Genomic DNA, 26,060 nt, shown 5'->3' with positions numbered 1-26,060 from the left:
TGAAAGAATTTCAGAAATGAATATTTAAGCCAATTATGCTTGATTTCCTAGATTGTATAGGGAATGCTAATTTGTGAGAGAGGCAGGTCTGAGTGACTCTGAAGACACTGGAAGTAGGATTTATTTCTTTGGAACTCAGCAGGTATCCCTAGAGTACCTGCCCCTCCAAGGGTGTTGAGTTTTCCAACTCTAAAATGACACCTTCTGGAGTTGACTGTTATAATAACCTCATGTAACCCAATGCATAACCTTGTACTACACAAGGGTGCAGGGTCATGAGACAGAGAAACCTCAGATCTCCTGCCCCAGAGTGAATTACAGTCTATTTAAGGAAAGAGCCCTCCATTGTTAAGGTTTAAAGGGAGCTCTCACATAGTCCTTTCCTTCCTTGCCTGTTACCAGAAGCAATTGAGAGAGATTCAGGACTCAGGCAAATGGAGGTTAAAATATCCCCTTTAGGACCAGCAAAGCTGATCCTAGAGAACATAGTTTATGTCTGTGGACAAGTAAAGTTTCCAAAAGTGAGTCCTAGAATCAGACTTCTGCACCCAACACAGGTAGCAGGCTTCTCCTATCGGTCATCACCCTACCATTTTGAGTTCTCCCCTAACATCTTTAGAATGGGGAAGCAGAGCAGGGTGGGGATTCATCTCTAAGAAAGCAGATGAAGAGAAGTGGTTGAGCTACATATGTCCTCTGAATTACCAACCTAGAGAAAAGACTCGGGAGTTCCTTTGAAGTCTGTCTGTCCATGAGGAGATACCAGATCAGGGAGAAGGAGGTTCCCTCCCTCAGGAAGCCCAACGGATCAATTAGACACATGCTCTAAGGCATCTTGGCTATATGTATTTTGGTATAAGATTCATATTTATTGCCTGAAAAGAAATGATCGGAATAGCACATGTTTAATCAGGCAGCATTTCTGGAGGAAGCATTGGGCTCAGTTTGGTGGAGAGAAGTGCACAGTTTTAAATAGATTGACCTCTAGAAGTAGGGGAGGGGGGAGTTCAAGATGAGCTTGAACTGCAGTAAAATGAAAAAGGCCTTCCACCATGACAAATAGAGTGGGCTCTCATGATCTGGGAGGTGTGGGTAATGTCATCAACCCCAGGAGCCATAAATGGAATATGAAGATGAGATGGCACAGTCCCAGCCAGAAAAGTTCACAGGCATGGGGCCCAGCTGATAAGTACAGTGGGTGGCCCATAGGTGGCAGCTGGTTTAATGGTTCCAGGGATCCAACAAAAGATGAAGCCCTTGGGTTAGAGCTCATGAGTGGGGGGGGCCTCGCCTCTCATTCCTTACTGGTTTGATAAATTAGCAGCATTTTCTGGTTTACCATCTGAGCAGAAAGAAAGAGCAGAAAGAAAATGGTGTTTTGATTTGTTTGCTTTTTGTCTTACCGCTATAGGATGTAAGGGAGAGCTGTGGGTGTGTAAGTTCAATTGGTGTGACGCTTTGAGTTTTCTGTTGTTTAATTGAAAATGGTTTAAAATCCCATAGTTTCTGAGCAGGGAACTGGGAAGAATAGTAATATAGACCTTTCAAAAACAGTAGGTGATTCAAAGGCCATATTCTTCCTGATTTTGGAAGGCTATGTGTGATTTTTGGTATAGTGAATTTTTCTTTCAAAACACTTTTTTCATAGGGTGACATTATAACCTGTTTGTCTTCTAAGAGCACCCAGAAACTGGCAGCTGAAAATTATGGAACAGAAAATCAACAGAGGAATAAAATTAACTATGGATGAATGTATAGATAATGAAGATGTAAGGAGAATATATTCCCATCTGATCTATTTGCTGCCTGTTTGACTATATATTTTATGGTTATTTATCCTTCCATGTGAGTAAGTGGGATACCAGATGTGTAAGCTGGGTATTGTTAAGTTGGATTGGCTAATCCTCATGTCAGTCAGATGTCTGTCTGGCCAGGTTGTTGTATGATGTAGAGTTTGCCGTGATTGCCCGCAGAGAGGCCCAGAGATACCTCTTGGGGATTTATTTCCATCTCCCAAGATTCAGTGAGTTGTTTGCTTACTATCTTAAAATAAAATAATATATGTAAAATGCTGAACACAATGCCTGGTATATAGGAAGCTTCTCTACTTCTTTTTGTAAAATATTTATTTGTTTGACAGGCAGAGAGAGAGAGTGCACAAACAGAAGGAGTGACAGAGAGAGAGAGAGAGAGAGAGAGAGAAGCAGCTCTCTGCTGATCAGGAAACCCAAGGGAGGGAGGTGGGGCTAAATCCCAGAACCCTGGGATCATGACTTGAGTCCAAGACAGATGTTTAACCAACTGAGCCACCCACGTGCCCCAGGAAGTTTCTCTAATTCTTAGCATGGAGAAATAATTAATGTATTTTAAATTGAAAGTGGTTATAAAGTAGCATATAAAGTATTATCCTAGTTCTGCAAAATTCAGCAAATCGTTGAGTCCTTATATCCCAGATGCTGTTTAAGGGGATATGAGAACTAGATAGGGAAGAACTTACGTTTCTTTGTGTCTTATTTAATTTTGCATCACAGAATTGTTTGGTGTGGCTGCCTAGACTGTCCTCTATAGATAGAAAATATTTGTTTTCCCTAATTCTGTTTTGGAAGCCAGGCACTGACTTTGTATAGTTAGTGGGTGCCCTCCCTGAGAAGTTAGATGAGTCCTGCCCACCTTCTCCTTGTGTGGATTAGGGCAGTGCTTTGGAAGAGCTCATTTATCCCATTTTCACTCAGGAATTAGGATCAGAATTGGAAACACAGTGGTTGAGTTCTGTAAAGCACTAATGTAAACACAGCCCGAAGCCACACAGGAACCTCCCTTTTTGAGGGAGTGTTTGCTGGGAGAAGGATCGTGGTGGTTCTCTTCTTTCTTCAGTGTGTTGTCATTTGCTCATTGCTTTTTAGACCTTTTGGGTTTTTATTTTGGGAATCGAGAGACTTAGAAATATAGCTTTTGGTCCGTGGTTGATTGAGCATGTGAGTCAAATTGATAGATGCCCAAACTGGATTTGGACACTGGGGCCCTTTAGCAATGGAAATTCGAGTTTGCCGTGGTCTGCCAGCCGTGGTTGGCAATGCCTGTCCTGGTCCCTGCTCTTTACTTACCTACGGCATGGTCTAAGGTAAGTATTTAGGTTTCTATACCTTAGTGACTTTCCATAAGATCAGAAGGGATTTTTCAACCCATTTTCTAATCCTTTTGCAAGGGTTAAAAGACCTACATTTATAAAATATTGGAACCAGAAGAAAATCCCTGCCAAATAGTCACTGAAAGTGTCTTATCCTAGCAAGAAGAGGAATTCACAGTACGACATCCCAGCCCCTGAAGAAATGAAACCATTTAAGAATGAGAAATTATTTGTACCTATTCATTCCCAAGTCTTTTTTTTTTTTCAGAGCCCCTCATGTGAGAATGCAAATTACTGACCAACCTTTTGATATTTCTTTCAGGGACGCCTGTGTGGTTCTTTGTGAAAATTGCTCCAATTCGAAATGAACAGGATAAAGTGGTTTTATTCCTTTGCACTTTCAGTGACATAACAGCCTTCAAACAGCCAATTGAGGATGATTCATGTAAAGGTGTGTAATTCTGATTGTGCGCTTATATTTATGCACTGTTTTTTTTTTTTTTTTTAAATCCTGTGGTGTGACCCCCCTTCCAGAGAATTTGAGGTTGCCAAGGCAATCTCTGTCCAAAGATCAAGATTTAAACTTTAATTTGTATCGGGTAAAGCATCGTATCTTTCTGGAATATATTAAGGGGGAAGAAGAGAGGGGAAAAAAGCTTTGTTTAGGAAAGCATTTGAATCAGTTTTATACCTTTTTAGATTAACCCTTTCCAGTAATGATTAGACAGAAGAAGGGAGCTGGGCACCTCTGGTAGCAGCAGCTTCTTTTCTGGGGTCCCCCGGATAGATGCCAGTCACCCAAATGAGGCAGTCCATGGCTACATTCATCTTATTTGTATGTAAACTTTGTTAAATATGATTGACTTCTTGTATCTCGAGATTGTTAAAGTAGATTTTAACATATCTCTGCCTCTGTGGTTGATTGAGTTAAGTCTTGGCTGGTGAATTCATTGGAAGCTTGTTATTAATGAGGCCAGGGTCTTGAGTGACATTTGCATATGGGTCATTTAATCAACCTGCAGATGGTAGTGCTCACTTCAGCTGTATCACAGGCATGTATTCTTTAAATAACACTGGGGGCCAAGGAAGGAAAGGGCTTAGAATTTCGAGAACGACGGTACTCCTGAAGAGCTTGAGCTAATCAGATACACACAAGGTGGTATGTTATTCCCGGAGGTGTGGGATTCGGGGGCGTCCCAGCTCTCTCTTCTGTCCCTCTTCCCCAGCGTGCACATGAGGTAACCTGGAGGCTGTAGCTCACCTTAGTTGTAGTGCTTCTAGGGCCTGTGGCTGATTTTCCAGCTCCCTGAGAACCATGCTCCTTAAGGTTTCCCGAGATGCACCAGAGAGATCTGAGCGGAGTCCAGGGAGAAGCCAAATGGGGATGTGACAACATTGTGATTGTTAAATGTGCCTAATAGGAGGAAATAAAAAGCGTGATGTGGCTCCTCTCCTGGGCTGTGTCCTCTAGCACTTCTGGAGGCCTGCATTTATAAAGTTCAGAGCACAACACTGTGTATAACTGTCATCATAGTTTTCATCATATTTTTCCTTTTAACTGATAACCCAGTAAATCAATTGCAGCCTTCCTCTTGGTTTCAAGTCGGCAGCAGGTGTAAAGTTTCTTGAAGAGCACCCCAGCCTCCTGCAGGCTCTTCTTTTTCCTGCGGGTTTGTGATTCCCCGATTTCTGGATTCTAGCTTGAGGATTTCTCAGTATGATCGTGATTCCACGGTGAAAGACCGACTCGTGATTAAGTATCACCCTGCTACCCTCTAGAAAAGCGCTTTGCTTCTTTAATGGAATAAACTCATAAACAATTAAAGGCCATTAGATATTTTGCCATTTGTCTTTGTAAGTTTTGTCTTAAAAATGTAAAGAGTCTGCAGGTTGGTTGAATCAGGCTGCTTGCCTCTCGCCACCTCTGGAACGTCTTTGGGTGACACGCAAATGTTGTTTAGTAGGAAAGCCATCCTCAGCAGAGAGCACGCCTCATGTGCCGCCGAGGCTTCTGCATTCGGCTCTCGGGAAATGAACGAGGCCATCAATCAAAGTGAGGCAGTGAGATTCGCCTCGGTTTATTGTCCAGGAAAAAATGTGCTCTACGTCATTTAACCTGAGTCAGTGATGCATTTCCTTGCTGATGAGTGTTTGGGTGCACACACACGCACGCACACACTCATGCTCACAAGCACACACGCACGTATGCTTCAGTACTCCCTGTAGGAATGCTGCTAGTGATCGCTTAAAGCCTTCTCCAAGACATGACTTTATAAGTCTGTCCATTTCCAGTGCCACGACAGATATATTTGGACCCTCCCTCCTGTTATGTCACTGTGCCCCTGGCCTCCTTTGAGTGGAGCACTCTACTTAGGATAAGGTCAAATTTTATATTCGTCAGTTTATGGTGGAAGAGCTTGAGAGCTGCCCAGGCCTTGTTCATTGTAACTCTATAAACTGCAGCTCTGGCTGCAAGGATCGAGTCTAGGAAGATACTCTCCCATGTCGCTGGATTGTTCTTCTGACTTGTTGTTTCTTCTTGGATGTGCTCTCCCATTGGGAGCTTCTGGCAGATTCTAGCTGGGTTTTCAGTGCAGCATCCCAGTCGGCAGTAGGAGTCTTGAGAGCCTTGCTGATCCAAGGTTATTGGGAATTCACTTTTGAGTGGGAAGGGGAGTGTGGCTTATCCAAATCCCCAGAAATCTCCAGATAATTGCTCTTTGGTCTAGGAGCACATGTTTCCCACTATCAGATTCACCCTTTGCTTTAGTCAGCTGTGCTCAAATTGTCTTTAAAAGGAGATTTTGCTCCTTGATCACGCAGTGCCTAACTCTGGGGCTTGGGACAGAGCTGAGTGCCTTGCTAGTGATTGAAGAAGCCAGTGGGTGCCTCACATTTCCTCAAAAACAAGCAGCTGTGGACTATTTCAGCATCAGACACAAAGTAACTCCCCTTCGCTCAGGCTCCTCTTTGCCCTAGCGTATCAATTCTCAAGCTCCTTTGTAGGAACGATCCAGGCCCCTGACCACCTCATTTTCTCTTTTATGCCCATCTTTTGACTGCTTCCCCTGGTTTCTGATACAAAGTGTGCACAGATGGCGGGAGCCAGGAAATGCAGGTCCGGCTACAGCTCTGTGTGTGTGTGTGTGTGTGTGTGTGTGTGTGTGTGTATTTGAAGTCAGAATGAGAGAGTAGATGGGAATTCTTGGCTGAAACAAGAATCTGTAATGTTCCAGGGGTTTCATTTTTTCTAATCTCTTGCTTAATCTGTTTTTTTTTAAGTTTAAATTCAATTAATTAACATATAGTGTATTATTAGTTTCAGAGGTAGAGGTCAGTGATTCATCGGTTTTCTCTAACACCCAGTGCGCCTTACATTGCGTGCCCTCCTTGTGGCCGTCACCCAGTGACCCCGTCCCTTCATCTCCTCCCTTCAGCAACCCTCAGGTTGTTTCCTGTGGTTAAGAGTCTCTTACGATTAGTCTCCCTCTCTGATTTCATCTTGTTTTATTTTTTCCTCTCTTCCCCTGTGATCTTCTGTTGTGTTTCTTAAATTCCACATATGAGTGAGATGATATGGTGATTGTCTTTCTCTGATTGACTTATTTTCCTTTCTTACTTTCTGTTATTATAGATAATTGATAGTGGCTGCAGGATATTTTTCTCTGTCCTATTCTCCCCTTTGAGCGAGGAGGCTTGGGTACCTGGGTAGAGAAGAATTAGATGGTGAGGCTCAGAGTTTTCTCTCCCCATTGTTCCCTGAAGAGTGAGGCTGAGTCATCCCTCTTGATTTGTCTCTTACCCCACGAAATAATCTCACATTAAAGGAGTGAATTCACTTTTAAAGACTCACGTATTTACTTCCACACAGTAAACTTGAGCCAGATTCAGATCAAAAAAAGAACGTAAAACTTCAGAAGAGATGTTTTTAAAGGCCAAGATTGAGAACGTGTGGGGAGGAGGCTCGAGCAAGCTGTTGTAACTGTAGACCCTTCCTCGTATCTCTTTCTGTATGATGTTTGCGAGGCAGTCTTGGAAAAGAATCTGGGCAGTGGATACAAGCCACAGGTCCCCTTGGCTCCTCCAATATTAACATTTTGTCTGTCTGCCCTTGGGATGACAGAAAGGTGATGATTTAGTGACTCCTCCTTGAAGAAGCCACTCTAGAGTTTTGGTTATTTCTACACTGTTGAGGAAAAGATCAGGGGAGGAGGACCTGAGAATCCTTAGGCAGTGTCCACACTGACTGTCCATCTTGGTCCCCGGTGTCCTCTATTCTCTTACATACATTGGGTTACAGCACCAGGTCCTCTTAAGAGAATCTGTGATTCTGCAGATTAGGACCTGCCTGTCCTCACAGTCTCCCCACCAAAGTCAGGACTCCTGCCAGCCATCCTCTGCAACATCTACTCAAAGCGACTTGGCATTCTTTCCCGGGGCGGGGGCCTGCATGTCAGTCTTGTCTCTGATCCCTGAACTTACTTATCCTGGGAGGAGCTGGAATTTCATTTCATCCCAGAACCCTCTTGTCTGGCTGAGGCAGGATACATGGCTGTGTGGGCTCAAGCAGCCTGATGGGGGTCTCGCCCGCATTGAATTCTGTTGTGTGCTGTTGTGTGGTCAAGGAAGAGGGGGATGTGGTTGTCCTTATGGAGAGTGGAGAAAGGATCCAAGGAGTACGTTTTAGCCAACTGCTGGATTGTACATTGTGTTTTGTTCCTTCTGGCCTTCTTCTGCTTTCATGCCTCCCCTTCCTGTCCACCCCCCACTCACCCCAAGGACACCCAGTACCTGTGTGTGCTGGGTAGATACAAGTCAGCCTGAGACCGGGGGGAGTAGAAAAAGAGGGAGTGGGAAGTTCTGCCTGTGGAGGGGCAGTATCCAGGAAGGGCACTCTTGAACCTTATCTTCCTGTGGAAAAGGTCCACTGTGCTTCCCCAAAGGAAAGTCATCCTGAGCTAGGTTCTCATTGGGTAGTCTCCTCCCATTTGGCCTTTCGGACAATAAGAAATTGTTTCCAGGAGGGTTTCTCCTGATGGCTCTGGTCCAAATGGTACCTGATATGGTCCATCATGTTCGTTTGCTTCTCCGACATGGTTTTACTCTCATTATGTGGCTGTCACCCCAGTCCCCCAAACCAGGAACCGAGAGACTGCCTCGGTTGCCTTTTCTTTCCTTCTGCAGCTGTTGCTCCCCGAGTTCTGGGGGTCTTACCCCTACAGCTGTATTCAAGCTCTCCTTGTTGCTGGGCCCAGGCCCTAGGATTGACCACGCATGCAGGACCTCTTGCCTGGGGTCCTGACTGGTCTTTTATCTGTCAACCTTGTTTTTAAAAAGCCTACCATGCTTGTTCCCATTCTGTTTCTCTAAAGTGAAGTTGGTGTGTTTCTTCCTTCCCAACCTATTAAAACTCCTTCCTGGTTCCCCATGGGTTTCAGGATGAAGTTCAAATTTCTTAACCTGTTATCTTGGTTCTTACCACTGACATTCTTCTCCCTGTGGCCCCTGGCAACCACTTTAACATCACTTCAGGCCATGGTCTTCACCCTTTTCCCTCTACCAGCTGTGCCTCTTCCATCCAGCCTTTTAGGTTGTCTTACTCTTCACTGACACATTACTCTGTTTTATGGTTTTTGCCTTCGTAGGTGCTGTGCTTTCTGTGTATAACATCTCTCTTTTTCTTCTTGTGTTTTAATTCCTACTCATCTTTCAAAATTCTGTTCTGGTGTCACTTCCTCTGCCCTAGCCCTAAGCTGTGCCTTCTCCGAACAGTCTTGACCATACCATCCTATACTCATGTCTGTCCCAGAACTTAGCTTCCATATCACGGCTTTTTAAAAATTTATCGGGCAGTCTTCCCTGCTGGGGTGCATGCTCTTTGAAGCCGGGTTCCGTATCTTATTGAACTTAGTATCTCCAGTACCTAGCACTATGCCTGGCATGTAACAATTATGTTTACAGAATTAATACATGAATGAAGGAAGTTTTTCATAAGGCCCATTAGAAAATATCTATATTTCAGCAAGGAAAACATGGGGTGTAACTTGGAAGAGAACTTATTTCCTTCCTTCAGAACAGGCAGAGCCTGACCATGCTGATAGAGGTGTGATGGAGAATTTTACAGTCTTGGTCCATTTCCCCATCGAACACCCATTCATCTTCCCCTGCCTTCCACTCAGCCAGTGGAGAGCCAGCTCCTTTGAGAGCCCCATTCCTGGAAAGGTTTCAGGGCTAGCCCAGAGCGCGAGAGGCTAGCCAGAGCCTGGGGAAATACCCAGAGGTCCAGGGATCTTTCTTTTCATCCATTGTGCTAGATCAGCTTATGGACTAGGACCCTGAGCTCCCTGCTGGGCAGTGTCTGGGGTATCTGTCATGTCACCTTCTTCTTATCATCTGTGGATGATGGTGTAGTGATGGTGGTAGTGGTGGTGGTGTAGTGATGGTGGTGGTGTAGTGATGGCAGTGGAGGGGTGGGTTGGATCGAGGGCTTGCAGAGCCCTTGCTGATCTTTTCATGCACAGCTGTGCTTTACCTGATGGAAAAATATACTTTCTGTTCTTGAAAAGCCTTGCAGAATTCGATTGCAGTTTTGTTTCCAGCTAAAAGAGCCTAACTCTGAAAAAATCCAAGTTCAGTACTAGGCTCTTTGAGATTCCTGTTATTTGGGGAACCTCTCACCAAGAGTCCTTCCCCCATCCCAGAACAGGCTAAAATATGCCCTTGCTTTCTCCCCACCTACCCAGGGATATTAGATTCATTTCTTATTCCCCTGGCTTTGGAGATTGTAAGGCACTGGATGGCCATTTAACTAGCTTGTCCTTGCCACCCCTGGAACCAGCTCAGTCTCTGCTAGAACAGACCATGTGTGGGTTGGGAGCAGCCTGAGCCCAGTCACAAATTCAGAGAAATAACTCAACTGTCTGGTATCATCTAGTGGGAAAGCTTTGGGCCAGAGTGGAAAGATCTGGGTTCTAGAATCTTTGTAATTGTCTAGGCATTCTGTGCCTTGGTTTCCCCATTTGTAAAACGGGACTAAAACCTGCCCTACTTACGTCACAAAGCTAAGATTAGAACAAAGTGAAAGTGCAGGTAAAAGTAAATTGCTACACAACTTTGAGTGTGTCTAGATGCTTTTCTGAGAGCCAGTCTGGGTTGGGAGGAATGCAGAGGAACTCACAGGAGCCCAGGGGACAGTCGGTGTGTGGGTTCCCAACAGTGTAACCGGTGGTGTGAATGTCCGTGACCTTCAGTAAGTGATTGAAGCTGTCTTTTCTCTCCTCTGTATGCTCCAGGCTGGGGGAAGTTTGCTCGGCTGACCAGAGCTCTGACGAGCAGCAGGGGTGTCCTGCAGCAGCTGGCTCCCAGCGTTCAAAAAGGCGAGAATGTCCACAAGCACTCCCGCCTGGCCGAGGTAAGGACAAGGGGCTAGCTCTTCGTAAACCTTACTTCCTTGGGTCTGTGCACTAAGAAAAGGGTACAGAACAAGTGCATGGTTTGGAAGGGACCTTCAGGACCCTCAGATTCATGTCTTGGTTGGGTACACATCATGATGTGTGACTTTGGGAAAGTGACCTCAGTCCTTTGACCTCTGGATTTTCCGTTAGGTAAAAGGAGTCTGCAGACCATTCCAGTCCAGCTTATTGAGGTTACATGTGTCAATTCATTTCCTTGAGAGAGTAGGAAAGAAGGTAGAAGTGCTACATGTATGAAGGGGTGTTTATTTATAAACCATAAATAATTTCACTATTTGATCAATACATATTAGAGGAAAACAATAGGAAACAAACAAAAATCACCTGCAGTCCCACTAACCAGATGGCTTTGTTATAATTTTTGTATGCATTCTTTAAGTTTTTGTTAGGTATATCCTATTACCTAAAGAACAATAAATACATTTTTTCATAGTTAATATTTATGAAGTTCAAATGTATCTAAGAATCAATGCATATATTTAATGTGTTTGTGTTACCTTTTCTTCACTTTATATAATCATGAACATCTTTCCAGGTTAATAAAAGTACTTGAATTTATCATTGTTCTGGTAACCTTTGTTGTAAGGAAAGCCTGTTGGTGGTGGTATGTTCCCTGTTGCAGGGACAAATGAGTGGCTGGGAAGCCAGGGCAAGGGGGTTCACTAGGTTTAATGCACCCCAGTGATTCTTACCGGTTTTGGTGGTTCTGCATCCAAATTGTGTATTATCTTTGATGGTGCCTGGCCTTCATTTTTCCCACTCAGCCTGGGTGGAGAGTGAAGAGTGTTACCCTTGCGCATGGCATGTTTCCGTCTTACCCAGAGATGACAACATAAGCTCTCTGTTTGCCGGCTGATGGCCCTCAGTTCTTGGCCCTTGCTCATATGACTGGGTCATCTCTAGCCTGACTCCTGGCTTCCTAAGGGAAGAATAGCCAGCTTGGTGAAGCTTACGTTCAGGGCTCTGAATATTAGATGGTTCACTACTGGTGATCTCCTTGCGGCATCCCAGAACCTCTGCCAACAGTGGGGATGAGAGCATTCACCTGTGTCACGTTTGAGAAGAAAAGTCACTTGGAAGCATAGCTTTTGGTCCTGATGTGGGCTCAGTACATCATGGAAGGAAATCTAAAGGAGACCTTTTGGCATACAGGCTGAACTTATCCTGTCCCTGCTGCTGCTTTTTGTTAACAAAGCAATCTCCTTTCCTGCTGCTCTCTGCCTTGCTTACTCTTACTCAGCTGCATTCCTGCTGTGTGCTCCTTGTGCACACCAGGCTCGCTCTTCTCTCAGATGTCTTGTGTGGCAACTCCTTCACCAGCTGCAAGTCTTGGTTCAAGTGTCTTTTTCTCTGGGGGGCTACCTGCATCAGTCAGGGTTCTCCCAGAGAGAGAACCACGAGGCTATTTATATATTCAGAGATTTCTTGCAAGGAGTTGGTTTATGAGACTATGGGGACTGGCTGGGTGAGTCCAAAATTTGTAGGGCAGCTTAGCCAACTGGAAACTCTTGGAAGGATCCAATGCTAAAGTCCACAGATGGTATTTATGCTTCCTCTGCTTTGCTCTTAAGGCTTTTCAACTGATTAGATGGGGCCCACCCAGATTATAGGGTATAATCTGCTTTCCAGAAAGTTGGCTAAATGTAGATGATAATCACATCTACAAAATTCCTTCACAGGAATGCTTAGATTAGTGTTTGATCGAATAACTGGGTACCGGTGGCCTAGCCAGGTTGACCTATAAAACTAATCATTAGAGTTCACCCCCTGTCATCCTGTCATACATATTTCCTTAAACCATACTCACTCACCAAATAAAGAGAGTTACAGAGTCATACTTCCACCTAACATGATCCAGTTATCCTGCATATAACCAAAAATGCCAACTCTTTCCACCGGAGAGGGTGCAAAATCTTTGGGGGATGTTTACTCTTCCCTTTGGTATTCTGTAACTTAAATAACTGAGGTGTAAACTGTTGTTAATACATCTTATATTTGATAAGGGAATAAGAGAGGGAAGAAAATAAAATATTTGCTTAATAGATACATGCATATATGTATGTCATATATATACACAAACATTCATGAGAAAATAGAAATACTCATACCTCCTAATTCTCTCCTATTCTTTTTCTCCACTTAGTACCTTCTAATATACTATAGAACTTATTTATTTATTCTGTTTGTTCGTCATTGATACATCCCAAGCGCTTGAAACAGTGTCTGGCACATAGTAGATGCTTATCATTAGTGGTTTTTGTTTTTTGTTTAAATTGATTGAGTGGATGAAAGAAAGGAAGTGATGTTCATGCTTTTGTTGACCTCCTCTGGCAGAAGTAGTTGCTCATTGATTGGCAATATAAGGCAGACATCTGGGTCCCATTTCAGGGACTAGTTAGCCTGGCGAGAGGCTTATGGATTTTACTGATCTTTTCAAAGAACCAGATTCTGATTTTGTTGATTTTCTCAAAGGATTTTCTATTTCTAATTTTATTGATTTCTGCTCTAATTTTTATTATTACTTTTCTCCTACTTACTTCGGATTTAATTTGCTCTTCTTTCTTTTTTAGTTTCCTAAGGTGGAAACTTAGATTATTGATTTTACTCTTTCTTCTTTTCTCGTATATGCATTCAGTGCTATAAATCTTCCTCTAAGCACTGCTCTCACTGCTCCCCACAAATGGGCACAAGTTCTTTGCTCATTTTCATTTGGTTTAAAATATTTTAACATTTCTCTTGAGAGTTCTTTTTGATCCCATGTGTTGTTTAGAAATGTGTTGCTTCATTTCTGAGCATTTTGGGATTGGATAGCTATCTTTCTGTTACTGATTTCTAGTTTTAATTCTACTGTAATCTGAGAGCAGACATATGCTTTCTTCCTTTTAAGTTTGTGAAGGTGTGTTTCATGGCCCAGAATGTGGTCTCTCTTGCTGAATGTTGCAGGGGAGTTTGGGAAGAACATGAATTCTGCTGTGGTTGCATGAAGTAGTTTATAGATTGTGAGTCACATCTGGTTGATTGATTGTGGTGTTTAGTTCAACTACGACCTCAGTGATTTTCTGCCTCCTGGTTCTGTCCATTTCTTGTAGAGGATTCTTGAAGTCACCAACTGGATAGTGGATTCATCCATTTTTCCATTTAGTTCTCCCAGTTCTTGCCCCACATACTTTGATGCTCTCTTGTTAGGCACATACAGATTAAGGGTTATTGTTGTCTTCTTGAAAAATCGACCCCTTTATCATCATGTGATACCCTTCTTTATGCCTGATAACTTTTCTTGCCCTGAAGTCTGGTCTGCCAGAAATCAATGTAGTTACTTCTGCTTTCTTTTGAGTGTTAGCTTGGTATATCTTTCTTCACCCTTTTATTTAATCTATCTGTGCCTTTATATTTAAAATGGGTTTCTTGTAGACAATTGGATCTTATTTTTTGAGCCATTTTGACAATCTTTGTCTTAAATGGCATACATAGACTATTGATGTTTAAAGTGATTATTGATACAGTTAGATTAATATCTGCCATATCTGTAACTGTTTTCTATATTTTGCCCTTGGTCTTTGTTCCTATATTGTTGTCCAATTTTTCTGCTTTTTTTGTGGTTTTAATTGAGTGTTTTTTTTTTTTTTAAGATTTTATTTATCTATTTGACAGACAGAGATCACAAGTAGGCAGAGAGGAAGGCGGGGTTGGGGAGAAGCAGGCTCCCTGCTCAGCAGAGAGCCCGATGTGGGGCTCGATCCCAGGATCCTGGGATCATGACCTGAGCTGAAGGCAGAGGCTTTAACCCACTGAGCCACCCAGGTGCCCCTTAACTGAGTGTTTTATATGATTCTATTTTCTCTCCTTTCTTGGCATATTATACTTTTTCTTTTACTTTTTTAGTGGTTGCCCTAGAGTTTGCAATATATATTTACAACTAATCTGAGTCTATTTCGAAATAACACTGTACTGCTTCATGGGTAGTGCAGCTACTTTATATAGTAACAAAATAATCCTAATTCTTGATTCCTGCCTTCTATTTTTTGTATCATTGCTGTCATTATCCATAAGTGTAGGTAAGCATATATATGTATATATATATGTATATATATACACACACACACATACATATATGTGTATATATATATACACACACATATCCATAGATGTATATGTATATACACACATATATATGTATATATATAATATTAATAAATATGTATTCATATAGAATTAAACACATTGTTGCTATTTTATTTTGAACAACGTGTTACCTGTTACATCATTTAAGAAAATGAAAAGTAAAAGTTTTATTTATCTTCACTTTTTCCTTTTCTGATGCTCTTTCTTTGTGTAGATCTGAGTTTCTGACATGTATTATCTTCCTTCTCTCTGAATAACTTCTTTCAACATTTCTTGCAAGGCAGTTCTACAGGCAACAAATTCCCTTAATTTTTTTGAGGCAAAGTCATTATTTCTCCTTCACTTTTTTTTTTTAAATGATTTTCTTTATTTGAGAGAGAGAGAGAGAGCAAGAGCAAAAGCACAAATGGGGGAGGGGCTGGGGCAGAGGGAGAAGCAGGCTCCCCACTGAACAGGGAGCCCCGAGTGGGACTTGATCTCAGGATCCGAGATCATGACCTGAACCAAAGGCAGATGCTTAACTGACTGAGCCACCCAGGCACCTCTCCACTTTTGAAAGACAATTTCACAGGGTACAAGATTCTTGGCTGGTGTTTACTTTTTCTTCTTTCAACTCTTTAAATATCCAGTCAGCTCTCTTTTGTTTATATTTCTGAGGAGTTAGATGTAATTCTTATCTTGGCTCCTAATAAGTTAAGTGTTTTTTTTCCCCTCAGGCTTCTTTCAGGATTTTTTCTTGACCTTTGATTTCCTGCCATTTGGATATGATATGCCTAGATGTGGTTTTTTGTTTGTTTGTTTGTTTTGCGGCCCTGTATCCTGCTTGGTGTTCTGTGAGATTCCTGCACCTGGGATTTGGTGTCTAACACAAATTGGGCATAAATTCCTAGTCATTACTGCTTCAGATATTTTTTTTCTGTTTCTCTCTTTCTTCCCCTTCTGGTGTTCTCATTACACACATTACACCTTTGACAGTTGTCCCACAGTTCCTGGATATTCTGTTTTATTTACTTATTCTGTTGGACTTTTGTTACAGGATCTCTCTTCCTTTAGCACCTGTAGTTCTTGGTCACACTACTTGGAAGAATGAAGAGGTAGACCAGACAAAGAGTGGTTGGTGGGCAGCAAGGCAACGTTTATTAAGCACGAGTACAAAGCTCTCAACGAAGGAGGGGACCCAAGAGGCTTGCTGTTGGAGTTTCTAAGTTTAGGGGTTTTTATGAGCTCTTCTGCAGAACCATCTTAAGCAACCAGGGTATGCTGAGTTATAGCAGTCAGGGTTTTGATCATGTATCTGTCTACCTATTAGGTTCATGTCTAAGTGCTGTTAGTTGTTTTGGGCTGACTACTAGGAGCTTTTGTCTTAGCTGCCCCTTGCTCATGATAGTGGCAAATGCTCTGTGGCTACTTGTTTTATTTTAGGACATTTTGCAGAAGTCATTTCTGCAAAGTCTACAAAACAGAATGTTGGTTGGGCCCTGTCTAAGCTGTGAACAGAATGTTAGTGCCGTTGAGGTTAGCTGTCCTGACTCCATGTTTTCTTGTTGGGGACCCTGGCCCTGACTCCCCACTGTCCAAGTAACTCCTACACTTTTTATCTTTGCTTTTTGGTTTTGGAGGTTTCTATTAACATATCCTCAAACTCAGAGATTCTTTCCTCAGCTGTGCTCAGTCTGCTGATGAGCTCATCAAAGGCAGTCTTCATCTCTGTTTTAGTGTTTTTGATCTCTAGTATTTCCTTTTGGTTCTTTCTTAGAATTTCCATCGCTTTGCTTAAATAACCCATCTGTTCTTGCATGTTACATTTTTCATCAGAGCCCTTCACATATTAATCATAGTTTTAATTCACGGTCTGATAATTCCATTGCCCCTGCCATGGCTGCGCCTTGTTCTGATGCTAGCCGTGTGTCTTCAGACTGTTTTTTGGCTCTTAGTATGACTTGCAATGTTTTGAAAGCTGAACTTGGATGTGCTAGGCAAAGGCTCATGGGTAAGTAGGCCCTTAGTGGTATGGGGGTGATGGGTCAGGGAGAGGCAACATTGTATAATTCTATGTTTAGGTGTTTTAGGGACTTTATGCCCCTGGGATGTGAATTTCATGAATGACTCTGAGTATTTCCCCTACTTGGGCCAAATGAAATATATAGGAGGGCCCAGAACTGGGTATTTCCCTCCCTTCCCCCAGGGCAGGGAGGCTCCATGAAACCCAACACTTTAGTTCTGGTTATACACTTTGTCCTAAGGGCAGGCCTTTCTGAAAGAGAATAGAATGCTCTGGTGTATTTCAATATAGTTACATTTGTTCTCCTGTTCCAGAAACAGGAGGGGATTTTTTCTCTGATTTTCACGTGAGGATCTGGTACAGCTCTTGGAGATAAAACTCACAAAACCAGCTGGCTCTCCCTGGACTTTGTAACTGTCAGACTTGGCCACACTGAGCTTCCAGAGATTTGCCAGTTTTGGGAATAGGTTTTCCTATCTGGTGCTAGTTTTTGTGGAAGCTTCTTTTCATGGGTTTCTTCTCTGGCAGGTTGTCACTTTTATTCACCTGCCTCCTCCTGTAGTTTTTGGTGTAATGATTTACCTGCAGTTTCACTTCTCTGACAGATCTAAGAATTGTCAGTTTTGGGGGTTTGTTCAGATTTTCACTTGTTAGGATCGAGTGACAAGTTCCAAGCCTAACTTCCTGGACTGGAAACTGGAAGATGGCTAGTAAGTTTGAAACAGAGAGAGCTTTGTTCCCTGGCCATAGCTTGCAGCCAGTTTCTTGCTCAGTTTTCTCACTGGTCGGTGCCATTAGCCAAATGGAGATTGAGTACGAGTATGGATATGCCTGGCCTCTCCCCCTTGTAGGAAAAATTTGACACAAAGCTCAAGTGCACTGGAAATAGCAGTTTTGTTTTTTAAATGGATTGCACTTGGTATTTTCAAGGAGAACTTATTTTCCTGTTTGACTATTTTTCCCTGAGCTCTGGCAATGTGGCTTTGGCCCTCACTTTACTCCTTATGTCTCCCTCCTGGACTGATTGTAGGAAAGAAGGAGGCACTTACTATGTGGTAGGCTCTGTGCTTCTTATCTTCAATATTCCGGGCAGCTCAGAGCAGTTTTACAGAGGGGGAAACGGGGACATAGGGAAGGTCACTAACTTGTTCATGGTCACCCAGCAGGACATGGTGGACTTTGGATTGAGAACCAGGTTTATGTGACTTTAAACCCAACCCATTTCCGATTAGGTTGGTTCCTTCTCTGCATTCTTTTCTTCCCAGTCCTGTGCTGTTATTCAGCCCAAGGTTATTCCAGACCTTCTGGCTTTAGATGTAGTAGGGGTCCATGATCTCCCTCATCTCAGGATGGAGAACAAAGCCCACCTTGTCTGCTGTTCTTGGGCACCTGTTCCCTTGCTCTCCGTTTGTTTGAGCATTTGTTCTTTTACAGACCAGTTTACTTTCAGATTCTGAAAGTATCTTAGTCAATATGTACGTCTGGCTGGAGGACCTTTGTCAAGTGTTGAGTTTTGTGGGATGCAGACGCTGGGTAACATTGATGAAAGAAAGGGGGAGGAGGCAGCCCTGGGCTGGGGGAGCACCAGACCACAGTGCAAATCGGAGGGAGGCTCTGCAGCAGAGAGGAGTCCCACACGGGGACTAGAGGAGTCCCACACGGGGTGGAAGGGTCATGCCTCTCAGCCACTCTCCTGCTCAGCCATTGGTAGTGCCTCAGCAGAAAGTTGGGGTTTCCATCCCTTAGGAATCTGATAGGAGGCTATCTGCTACCTGCACCTGCTGCTGGGTAGAGAATCCTCTCCTGAAGTGGGATTTGAAGGGGCACATTTCTGAATTTACTACCATGCTTTCTGCCTTTATAGGGCGGAGGGTCCCTGTCAGTGTCTGAGAGAGCATTGCTCCTGCTCTGTAGGATTTCACCTTGATTTTCACGTAGGGGTGACCCTGCTGGTGTTTGGTGTGTCTGGGAGCACTCTGCTGCCGTGCCGGCCGCCCTTCTCCCCCTGGAATGGCTGTGGGGAAGACCGGGAGGGGAAACCATATTTCCCTGTCCCCTCCTCTTTGAGTCCTTCCCTATGAGCGAGCCAGGTCAGGATGTAGTCTGAGATCTGCCATTGTGGTGGCTGGAGCCCGGGAACATCATGCAGCCAGGTCCCTAGGAGGCGCGAGGTCCAGCGCACGAGGCTCTCCGTCTCTCTGTACGGACATCTGGCCAGTGCCGTGCGTTTCAGCGTTCTGCTGCTGTTCTTCATGCAGGGAATTGGAGTGCCGGCCTGAAACAGCGCTCAGCTCCAACCCACTGAGCAGCGTGTCCAGTTGTGTGGTTACATGTAGGGCATTTCATCTCTGAGAGCTTTAATTTCTTCCTCTTCCTTGTTTTCAAGTGGAGGCAGTGAGCGCAAATGAGAGTAATAGGTGCCCATAGATTTGTTTGGGGCAGGGAAGTTTCCGAACTCAAGCACTATGACATATACTAAATGCTCAACAAGATTAGCTTAATATTAAGTTTCAGTGTTCGGTTCATTAAGTCCTTTTGAAAAAAGTTCTCAAAAAGGGGATTCCTGCCATTTTGGACAAAATGGGTGGATATTAAAGGCAGTGCTAAGTGAAATAAGTCAGACAGAGAAAGGCAAATACTCTGTGATCTTACTTATTATATGTGGAATCTCAAAGCAAATAGGCAAACAAAACCCTGAGCTCAGAGAGACAGAGAACAGACACAGAGAACAGGTTAGTGGCTGCCGAGTTGTGGGTGGGAGAAAGGGGTGAAGGGGTTCAAAATGTACAAACTTCCATGTATGAGGTAAATAAATCCTTGGGATGTAACTTACAGAATGGTGGGTATAGTTAACAATACATTTTTGGATATTTGAAAGTTGCCAAGACTTTTCTTTAAAAAAAGAAATACAAAAAGAAAAAAAATGCTTAACTAGGTGTATCGATCATTTCACAATATATACATATATCAAATCATGAGGTTGTATACCTGAGATTAGTATAATGTTATATGTTAATTATATTTCAATAAGAAAAAAATTTCAATTTTTGGGAATAAAACAGGTTCTTCTTTATCAGATTTTATTTTATTATTATTTTTGAAAATTGTATTTACTTGAGAGAGAGAGAATGAGCAGTGGGGAGGGGCAAAGGAAGAGAGAAAAAGAGGGAGAGAGAAGCAGACGCCCTGCTGAGCAGGAAGCCTGATGTTGGGCTCGATCCCAGGACCTGGAGATCATGACCTGAGCTGAAAGCAGATGCTTAATGAACTGAGCCACCCAGGTGCCCCTTTTAGCAGATTTTAAAACAGAGGCATATGAAGTAAAAAGTGAAATGCCCACTGTTTCTTGGGTGTAACCATTTTTAAATAGTGTATGAGTTTTATTATAATATGTTTGTATAAATTTATATTGATTTTTTTTTTAAACAAGAAATGAGGTCAAACTATATTTAAGTCACATTTTTTTCTTCTTCACTTAATTGTATATTCGAGGTATTTCCCTAAGAGTACATATCCCCTTCATTCTTTTTAGTAGTTGCTTTATATTCCCCTGCATGACTATATCCAAATCTATTTAGCTATCCCCCGTTGATGGATATGTAACTGTTACCAGTTGTTGGCTATTATAGTTAATGCTTCAGTAAACCTCCTTGTTTGTGTGTGTGTGTATTTTTTTTTTCAAGATTTTATTTATTTGACAGAGATCACAAGTAGGCAGAGAGGCAAGCAGAGAGGGGGAATCAGGCTCCCTACCAAGCAGAGAGCCCGATGTGGGGCTGGATCCCAGGCGCCTGGGATCATGACCTGAGCTGAAAGCAGAGGCTTTAACCCACTGAGCCACCCAGGTGCCCCTGTATATATATATATATGTATATATATATATACATATATGGGTGCCATATATGTATATGGTGGCATATATATATATATGTGCATATATATATATTTTTGCCCTTGTATATATATATTTTAAATGTTTTATTTATTTGAGAGGGAGAGAGCACCTCAGCAGAGAGAGGGGTACAGGACTCTTCACTGAGCAGGGAGCAATGCGGGGCTCGATTCCAGGACCCTGAGATCATGACCTGAGCTGAAGGGAAACACTTACTGGACTGAGCCATCTGGCGCCCCTCCTTGTCTGTATATTTTTGGTTTTAATTTTGAAATCTTTAAAATATTCAGAGTAGGGGTGCCTGGGTGGCTCAGTGGGTTAAAGCCTCTGCCTTCGCCTCAGGTCATGATCGCAGGGTCCTGGGATCGAGCCCCATATCGGGCTCTCTGCTCAGCGGGGAGCCTGCTTCCCTCCTCTCTCTCTGCCTGCCTCTCTGCCTACTTGTGATCTCTGTCTGTAAATAAATAAATAAAATCTTTAAAAAAATATATTCAGAGTAGCAGAGAGTTATTAATCAGCAAGAATTCCTTTATTTATACTATCTAGATATGGATTTCTCACTTCAAATCATTTTGTAACAATTAAAATATTAAAGTTGAGGTGCTCTTTGAACTTATTTCTAGAGCTAAATCACTACCCTAAAGTTGTGTGTCTCCTTGTTATTGATGTTTTAATATTCATATTACTTACCTACTTATCCAGAAAGCACATATAGTGTAATTGTGTGTTTTTTAAAAACACAGTTGCACAAATGATATCATTCTGTGATATTTTACAACTTGGATTTCACACCCAATAATTGATTTTTGAATTTTTTTTATTTTGACAGAATTACAGAATTACCGGAAGTTGCAAAACTAGTACAGAATGTCTGGTACCTTTCACCCACTTCCCACATTGGTACCATTTATATAACTGTCCTACAGGAGCAAAATTAGGAAAATGACATATGTAGAATAGTGTTAATTAAATTAAAGATTGTAGTTGGGCTTCCCCAGTTTTTACACGCATTCATTTAAGTGTGTGTGTGTGTGTGCGTGCGTGTGTGTGTGTGTGCATGTATGTACGTGTATTTTTAGTCTTGTAAGAAGCTGCCAAACTATTTGCCTGTTGCAGTTGGTTCTACACTGTATCTTCCTACCAGTAACATAGGAAACATCCAGTTTCTCTGCATCCTTGCCAGCCTTGGATATTGCCACTCTTTCTTATTTTTACTAATGAGGATGTCATGATATCTCATCGTAGTCTTAGTTTGCATTTTAGTAAATGGCTCAAGATGCTGAACATCTTTTCAGGGGTTTGTTTCCAACTACGGATTTCATTTGGTGAAAAGCTTATTCATGTCTCTTGCCCATTTTTCAATTCAGTCCTGCTAACATTTCTTTCTTGTTCATTGCTTTAAACATGTAGGCATGCTTTTAAATCTTCTCTCTTAGTGGCTCATTTCCTCTCATGAGGAGCTTCTCTACAAGAGAGGTTTTTGGTGGGAGGCCAGTGGGTTCTCAATGGTGGAGGCATCTGGATGTGGTGGTTGAGATTGTCTGTGCCATATATCATAAACTTTCTCCTGGGTCAGACCAGCTTTTCTGTAAAAGTTTTAGCCCTGGAGTTCCCAACCATGTGAGCAGTGGGAATTCCAATTCCACACTTGTGTACAGCACATGTTTCCCACAGATAACCATTTTGCCACCCCAAGTTCCAGACAGGTGTCCAGTTTGCTTCTAATTTCTCTGGTATATGTGGTAGGTGTCCTCTGTTCTGTGTTTCTCTGCCAGGGCTGCCCTTTGTCACCCCAGTCAGAGCACATGTGTTCCCCTCCTGTACTCTACAATGTATTCCCTGTTCTGGTAACCCCTGCTTCTGAGAGATGCTGGGACTGTTTGGTTTCCACTCCTACGGACTGGTTTGGTTTTGTGTTCCTGCTTTGTTTCTAGTACCCGAGATTTTGAACTTCTCTATTTCTTTTTCAATGTTGAATTTTTATTTTTTAATTATCTTTTAAAGATTTTATTTATTTATTGAGAGGGAGCAAGGGAGCATGCTTGAACAGAGGAAGAGGCAGGGGGAGATGGAGAGAGAGAATCCCAAGCAGATTCCCTGCTGGGAGTGGAGTCCAACTCAAGACCTGATCTCATGACCCTGAGATCATGGCCTGAGCCAAAATCAGGAGTTGGACACTTAACTGGCTGAGCCACCCAGGTACCCCTTAAATGTTTAATGTTTAAGTGGCATCTCAACATGTTTGGTGTAACTGGAAGTTTGCCATATTAGAGCTTAGTTCACTGTATTGACTGTTGGCTCGCTACACACTTGGGTTCTCGTGAATATAATAGGTTCCTGGAAGTGGAGTGAAGGAGACAGAGGGTACAAACATTTAACAGTTGGTAGAAAGTGCCAGAGTTCACAGGACAAGGTAATTCCAGTTCGCACTGCCTGTGCAATCTCATGTGCCAGTTTCTTCTCTCACCATCACTGAGAATTGGTGCTAGCAATCATTTTACTCAATCGAAAGTTTTAATATTTTTTAAAAGATTTTTTTAGTTATTTATTTGACAGAGAGAGACACAGCGAGAGAGGGAACACAAGCAGAGGGAGCGGGAGAGGGAGAAGCAGAGTTCCTGCCAAGCAGAGAGCCTGATGTGGGGCTTGATCCCAGAACCCTGGGATCATGACCTGAGCTGAAGGCAGACGCTTAACAACTGAGCCAACCAGGTACCCCTAAAATTGTAACATTTAAAAAAAAAGATTTTATTTATTTATTTGACAGAGAGAGAGATCACAAGTAGGCAGAGAGGCAGGCAGACATAGAGGTGGAAGCAGGCTTCCTGCTGAGCAGAGACCCCCCCCCCCCATGCGGGGCTCCATCCAAGGACCCTGAGATCAGGACCTGAGCCGAAGGCAGAGGCTTTAACCCACTGAGCCACATAGGTGCCCCGAATTTTAACATTTTTAAAAAAAGACTTTATTTATTTATTTGTCAGAGAGAAAACGAGCATGCACAGAAGCAGGGGGAGGGGCAGAGGAAGAGGGAGAAGCAGACTCCCTGCTGAACAGGGAGCCCAATGCAGGGACCTATCCCAGGACCCTCAGATCATGACCTGAGCTGAAGGCAGACTCTTCACTGACTGAGCAACCCAGGGATCCTGAAAGTTTTAACATCTTCATTATTTTTAAAAATTTTTTTATTTATTTGACACAGAGAGAGATCACAAGTAGGCAGAGAGGCAGACAGAGAGAGAGAGAGAGGGAAACAGCCTCCCTGCTGAGCAGAGAGCCCGATGTGGGTCTTGATCCCAGGACTCCAAGATAATGACCTGAGCTAAAAGCAGAGGCTTAACCCACTGAGCTACCCAGGTGCCCCAACATTTTCATTAATTTTTAAAGGAAGATCTCTTGTGTTTTGTGCACTTGATGGGGGAAAGTATAGAGGATGCCTTCCTTATGTGTGTGAGAATGTTGCCCTAGCTGTCCCAATAGGATGTGCAGGAGGCGTGGGAGGTGGTGCTGAGCCAGCCCCTCCCCAGGATGAAGTTGCAGAGAACTCAAGTCAGCTCAAGGCACATAAGCACAGCTGTGCTTGCTGTCCGCATTTGCAGGGGATGTGCTGAGGGCTGCCTGCTGCCGAGGAAGGGCAGAGGCGGGTCCTGGTTCTGGGGTGAGTCTGTTTTCCAGTCTCATGGGCCAGAGTCTCCCGTGGAGGCTGCCAGCATGTATGGGAACAAAGGTGTTATCCTTTCTCCTAGAAACAGACTCTGTGTACCTTGAACCCAAGATTTCCTACTTCATTTTTTGTTTTGTTTTATTTTGGGTGTTGACTTCATTTGATTCCTTTAGACTCAAGGAAAAGTGACAACACTCCAGGGGTCCCTTCCTGCTAGATGGTTCTTTCCTGCTTCGCAGAGGAATCTGATTTGAACAACTTTTGCCACAAGCATCTGGGTTTTGGGCTAATTTGCCTCTTGTAAAGAGTCTTTTTAAACACTCAAAACTGTCTGAATGTGGGATAGGCGTGCCTGTAGGTAGTGAGTTTGTCATTAGCACGGGTGTTTGGAGGACCACTCGATGATCTGCTGAACATGAGCTTGGGAAGGGCAGCTGGACTCATGGCCTTGCCCTTGCCTTCCAGCCCCAAAGGCCAGCCTGTGCCTGGTTGCTCCGTGTGCACTCACTGTCCGTGGGGCTCCTACTGGCCGGTCCTCTCTTGTCTGAGGACTGGGATCTTGTGACGGTGGGGAGGATTCTTGGCTAATCTCCTAGGAGGATCATTTTGTGTATGTGTTTATTATATTTTAATAAATTGTTTACTCAAAACACACATGGGAAAATTCAAATGTTTGGTGATACCAGAGATCAACCCTATATTTGATTTTGGTAAAAAGTTGTAAATAATCAGGTGAAATGAGGGTTGAAGATTTTCTACAGCCCTTTTCTTTTTTTTTTTTTTTTTTCTCTTAAGACACAGGATGATATAGTGGAAAGAGAAGGGGATTTGGAGTCAGACTGACCTGAATTCTCATCCAAGACTCCACTGCATTCCAGCTGTGTGACTTTCTGAAAGTTACTAAGCCTCATTCATCTTTCCTTATCCTCATGAAATAGGATATGACCTACCCCAAAGATGGTAGTGAGGATTTGCGATGCTTTATGAGTATGATCTTATTTCTCCCTTCTTAAAAATCCTTTAATGTAATCTTGTTGTTTCTTTGGATGAACTTAAAATTTATGTCATGACTTACAAGACTTAGCTCGTCTCCCCAGCTTTATCTGGCGGCTCCCAACTCACTCTGAGCATCAAACTCTTTCTTGCCCCTGGGCCTTGGAACATGCCCTTCCTCTGCCTGCAAGTTCTTGATCCTTCTCTCAGCTGAGCTACTTCCTACCCATTCCTCAAATCTCTGTGTAGACATCACTCCTTCTCAACTATCCCTGCCCCAGCCAGGCCAGTTCAGCCTCCTCACACACTTTCCTCACCATATGCAATTTCCATGTTGAGCACTCATGCCCCTGGGAATTGCCTCCTCTGGTAGATGGAAGGTCTGTGAAGTCTCTTAATTATTCCACATCCCTGCCATTGAACACAATGCTGACACGTAGTCAGTGCTTGGTAAAATGTTCATTAAATGAATGTAGGAGGAAAGAAGCAAGAACCTCACTCAGTGCTTGACACTTAGTAGGTCCTCACTAAGTGTTGATTCCCTTTCACATTAATCCCTTCCTCCTGTATGACAGTTCTCTGCCTTGGTGATGGCTTGTGGGGTACTACTTGTTGCTGCTTTGGTAATGATGGCAATGCTTTTGTAACTCCGTTTGATCACTTCTTCTCAACACTTTGATTTAAAAAAACATAGTTGAAGATTTCAAAGTAAAAAGTTAAAAGAATTTCTCAGGAAATTAAGAAACTGAGATCACAACCCTATTACATTTCAATATGGGCTTATGAAGGTG

The 26,060-nt window shown here is 43.0% G+C and overlaps 1 protein-coding gene across 2 annotated transcripts in view; it reads left to right on the top strand.

The window, feature by feature from the left end:
* KCNH1 (potassium voltage-gated channel subfamily H member 1) overlaps positions 1-26,060 on the top strand; it is a 384,330-nt gene that overhangs the window by 47,668 nt on the left and 310,602 nt on the right. For both annotated transcript variants that reach the window (XM_082701856.1, XM_082701857.1), the window contains exons 4-5: positions 3,450-3,578; positions 10,420-10,538. In XM_082701856.1, coding sequence (XP_082557982.1) covers positions 3,450-3,578; positions 10,420-10,538 — 248 coding nt within the window. The remainder of the gene's footprint in view (positions 1-3,449; positions 3,579-10,419; positions 10,539-26,060) is intronic.

Source organism: Mustela nivalis, assembly GCF_964662115.1.
Source record: "Mustela nivalis genome assembly, chromosome: 16".
In the NCBI taxonomy this organism is placed as follows: domain Eukaryota; kingdom Metazoa; phylum Chordata; class Mammalia; order Carnivora; family Mustelidae; genus Mustela; species Mustela nivalis.
This window is presented reverse-complemented; position numbering and strand designations above follow the sequence as displayed.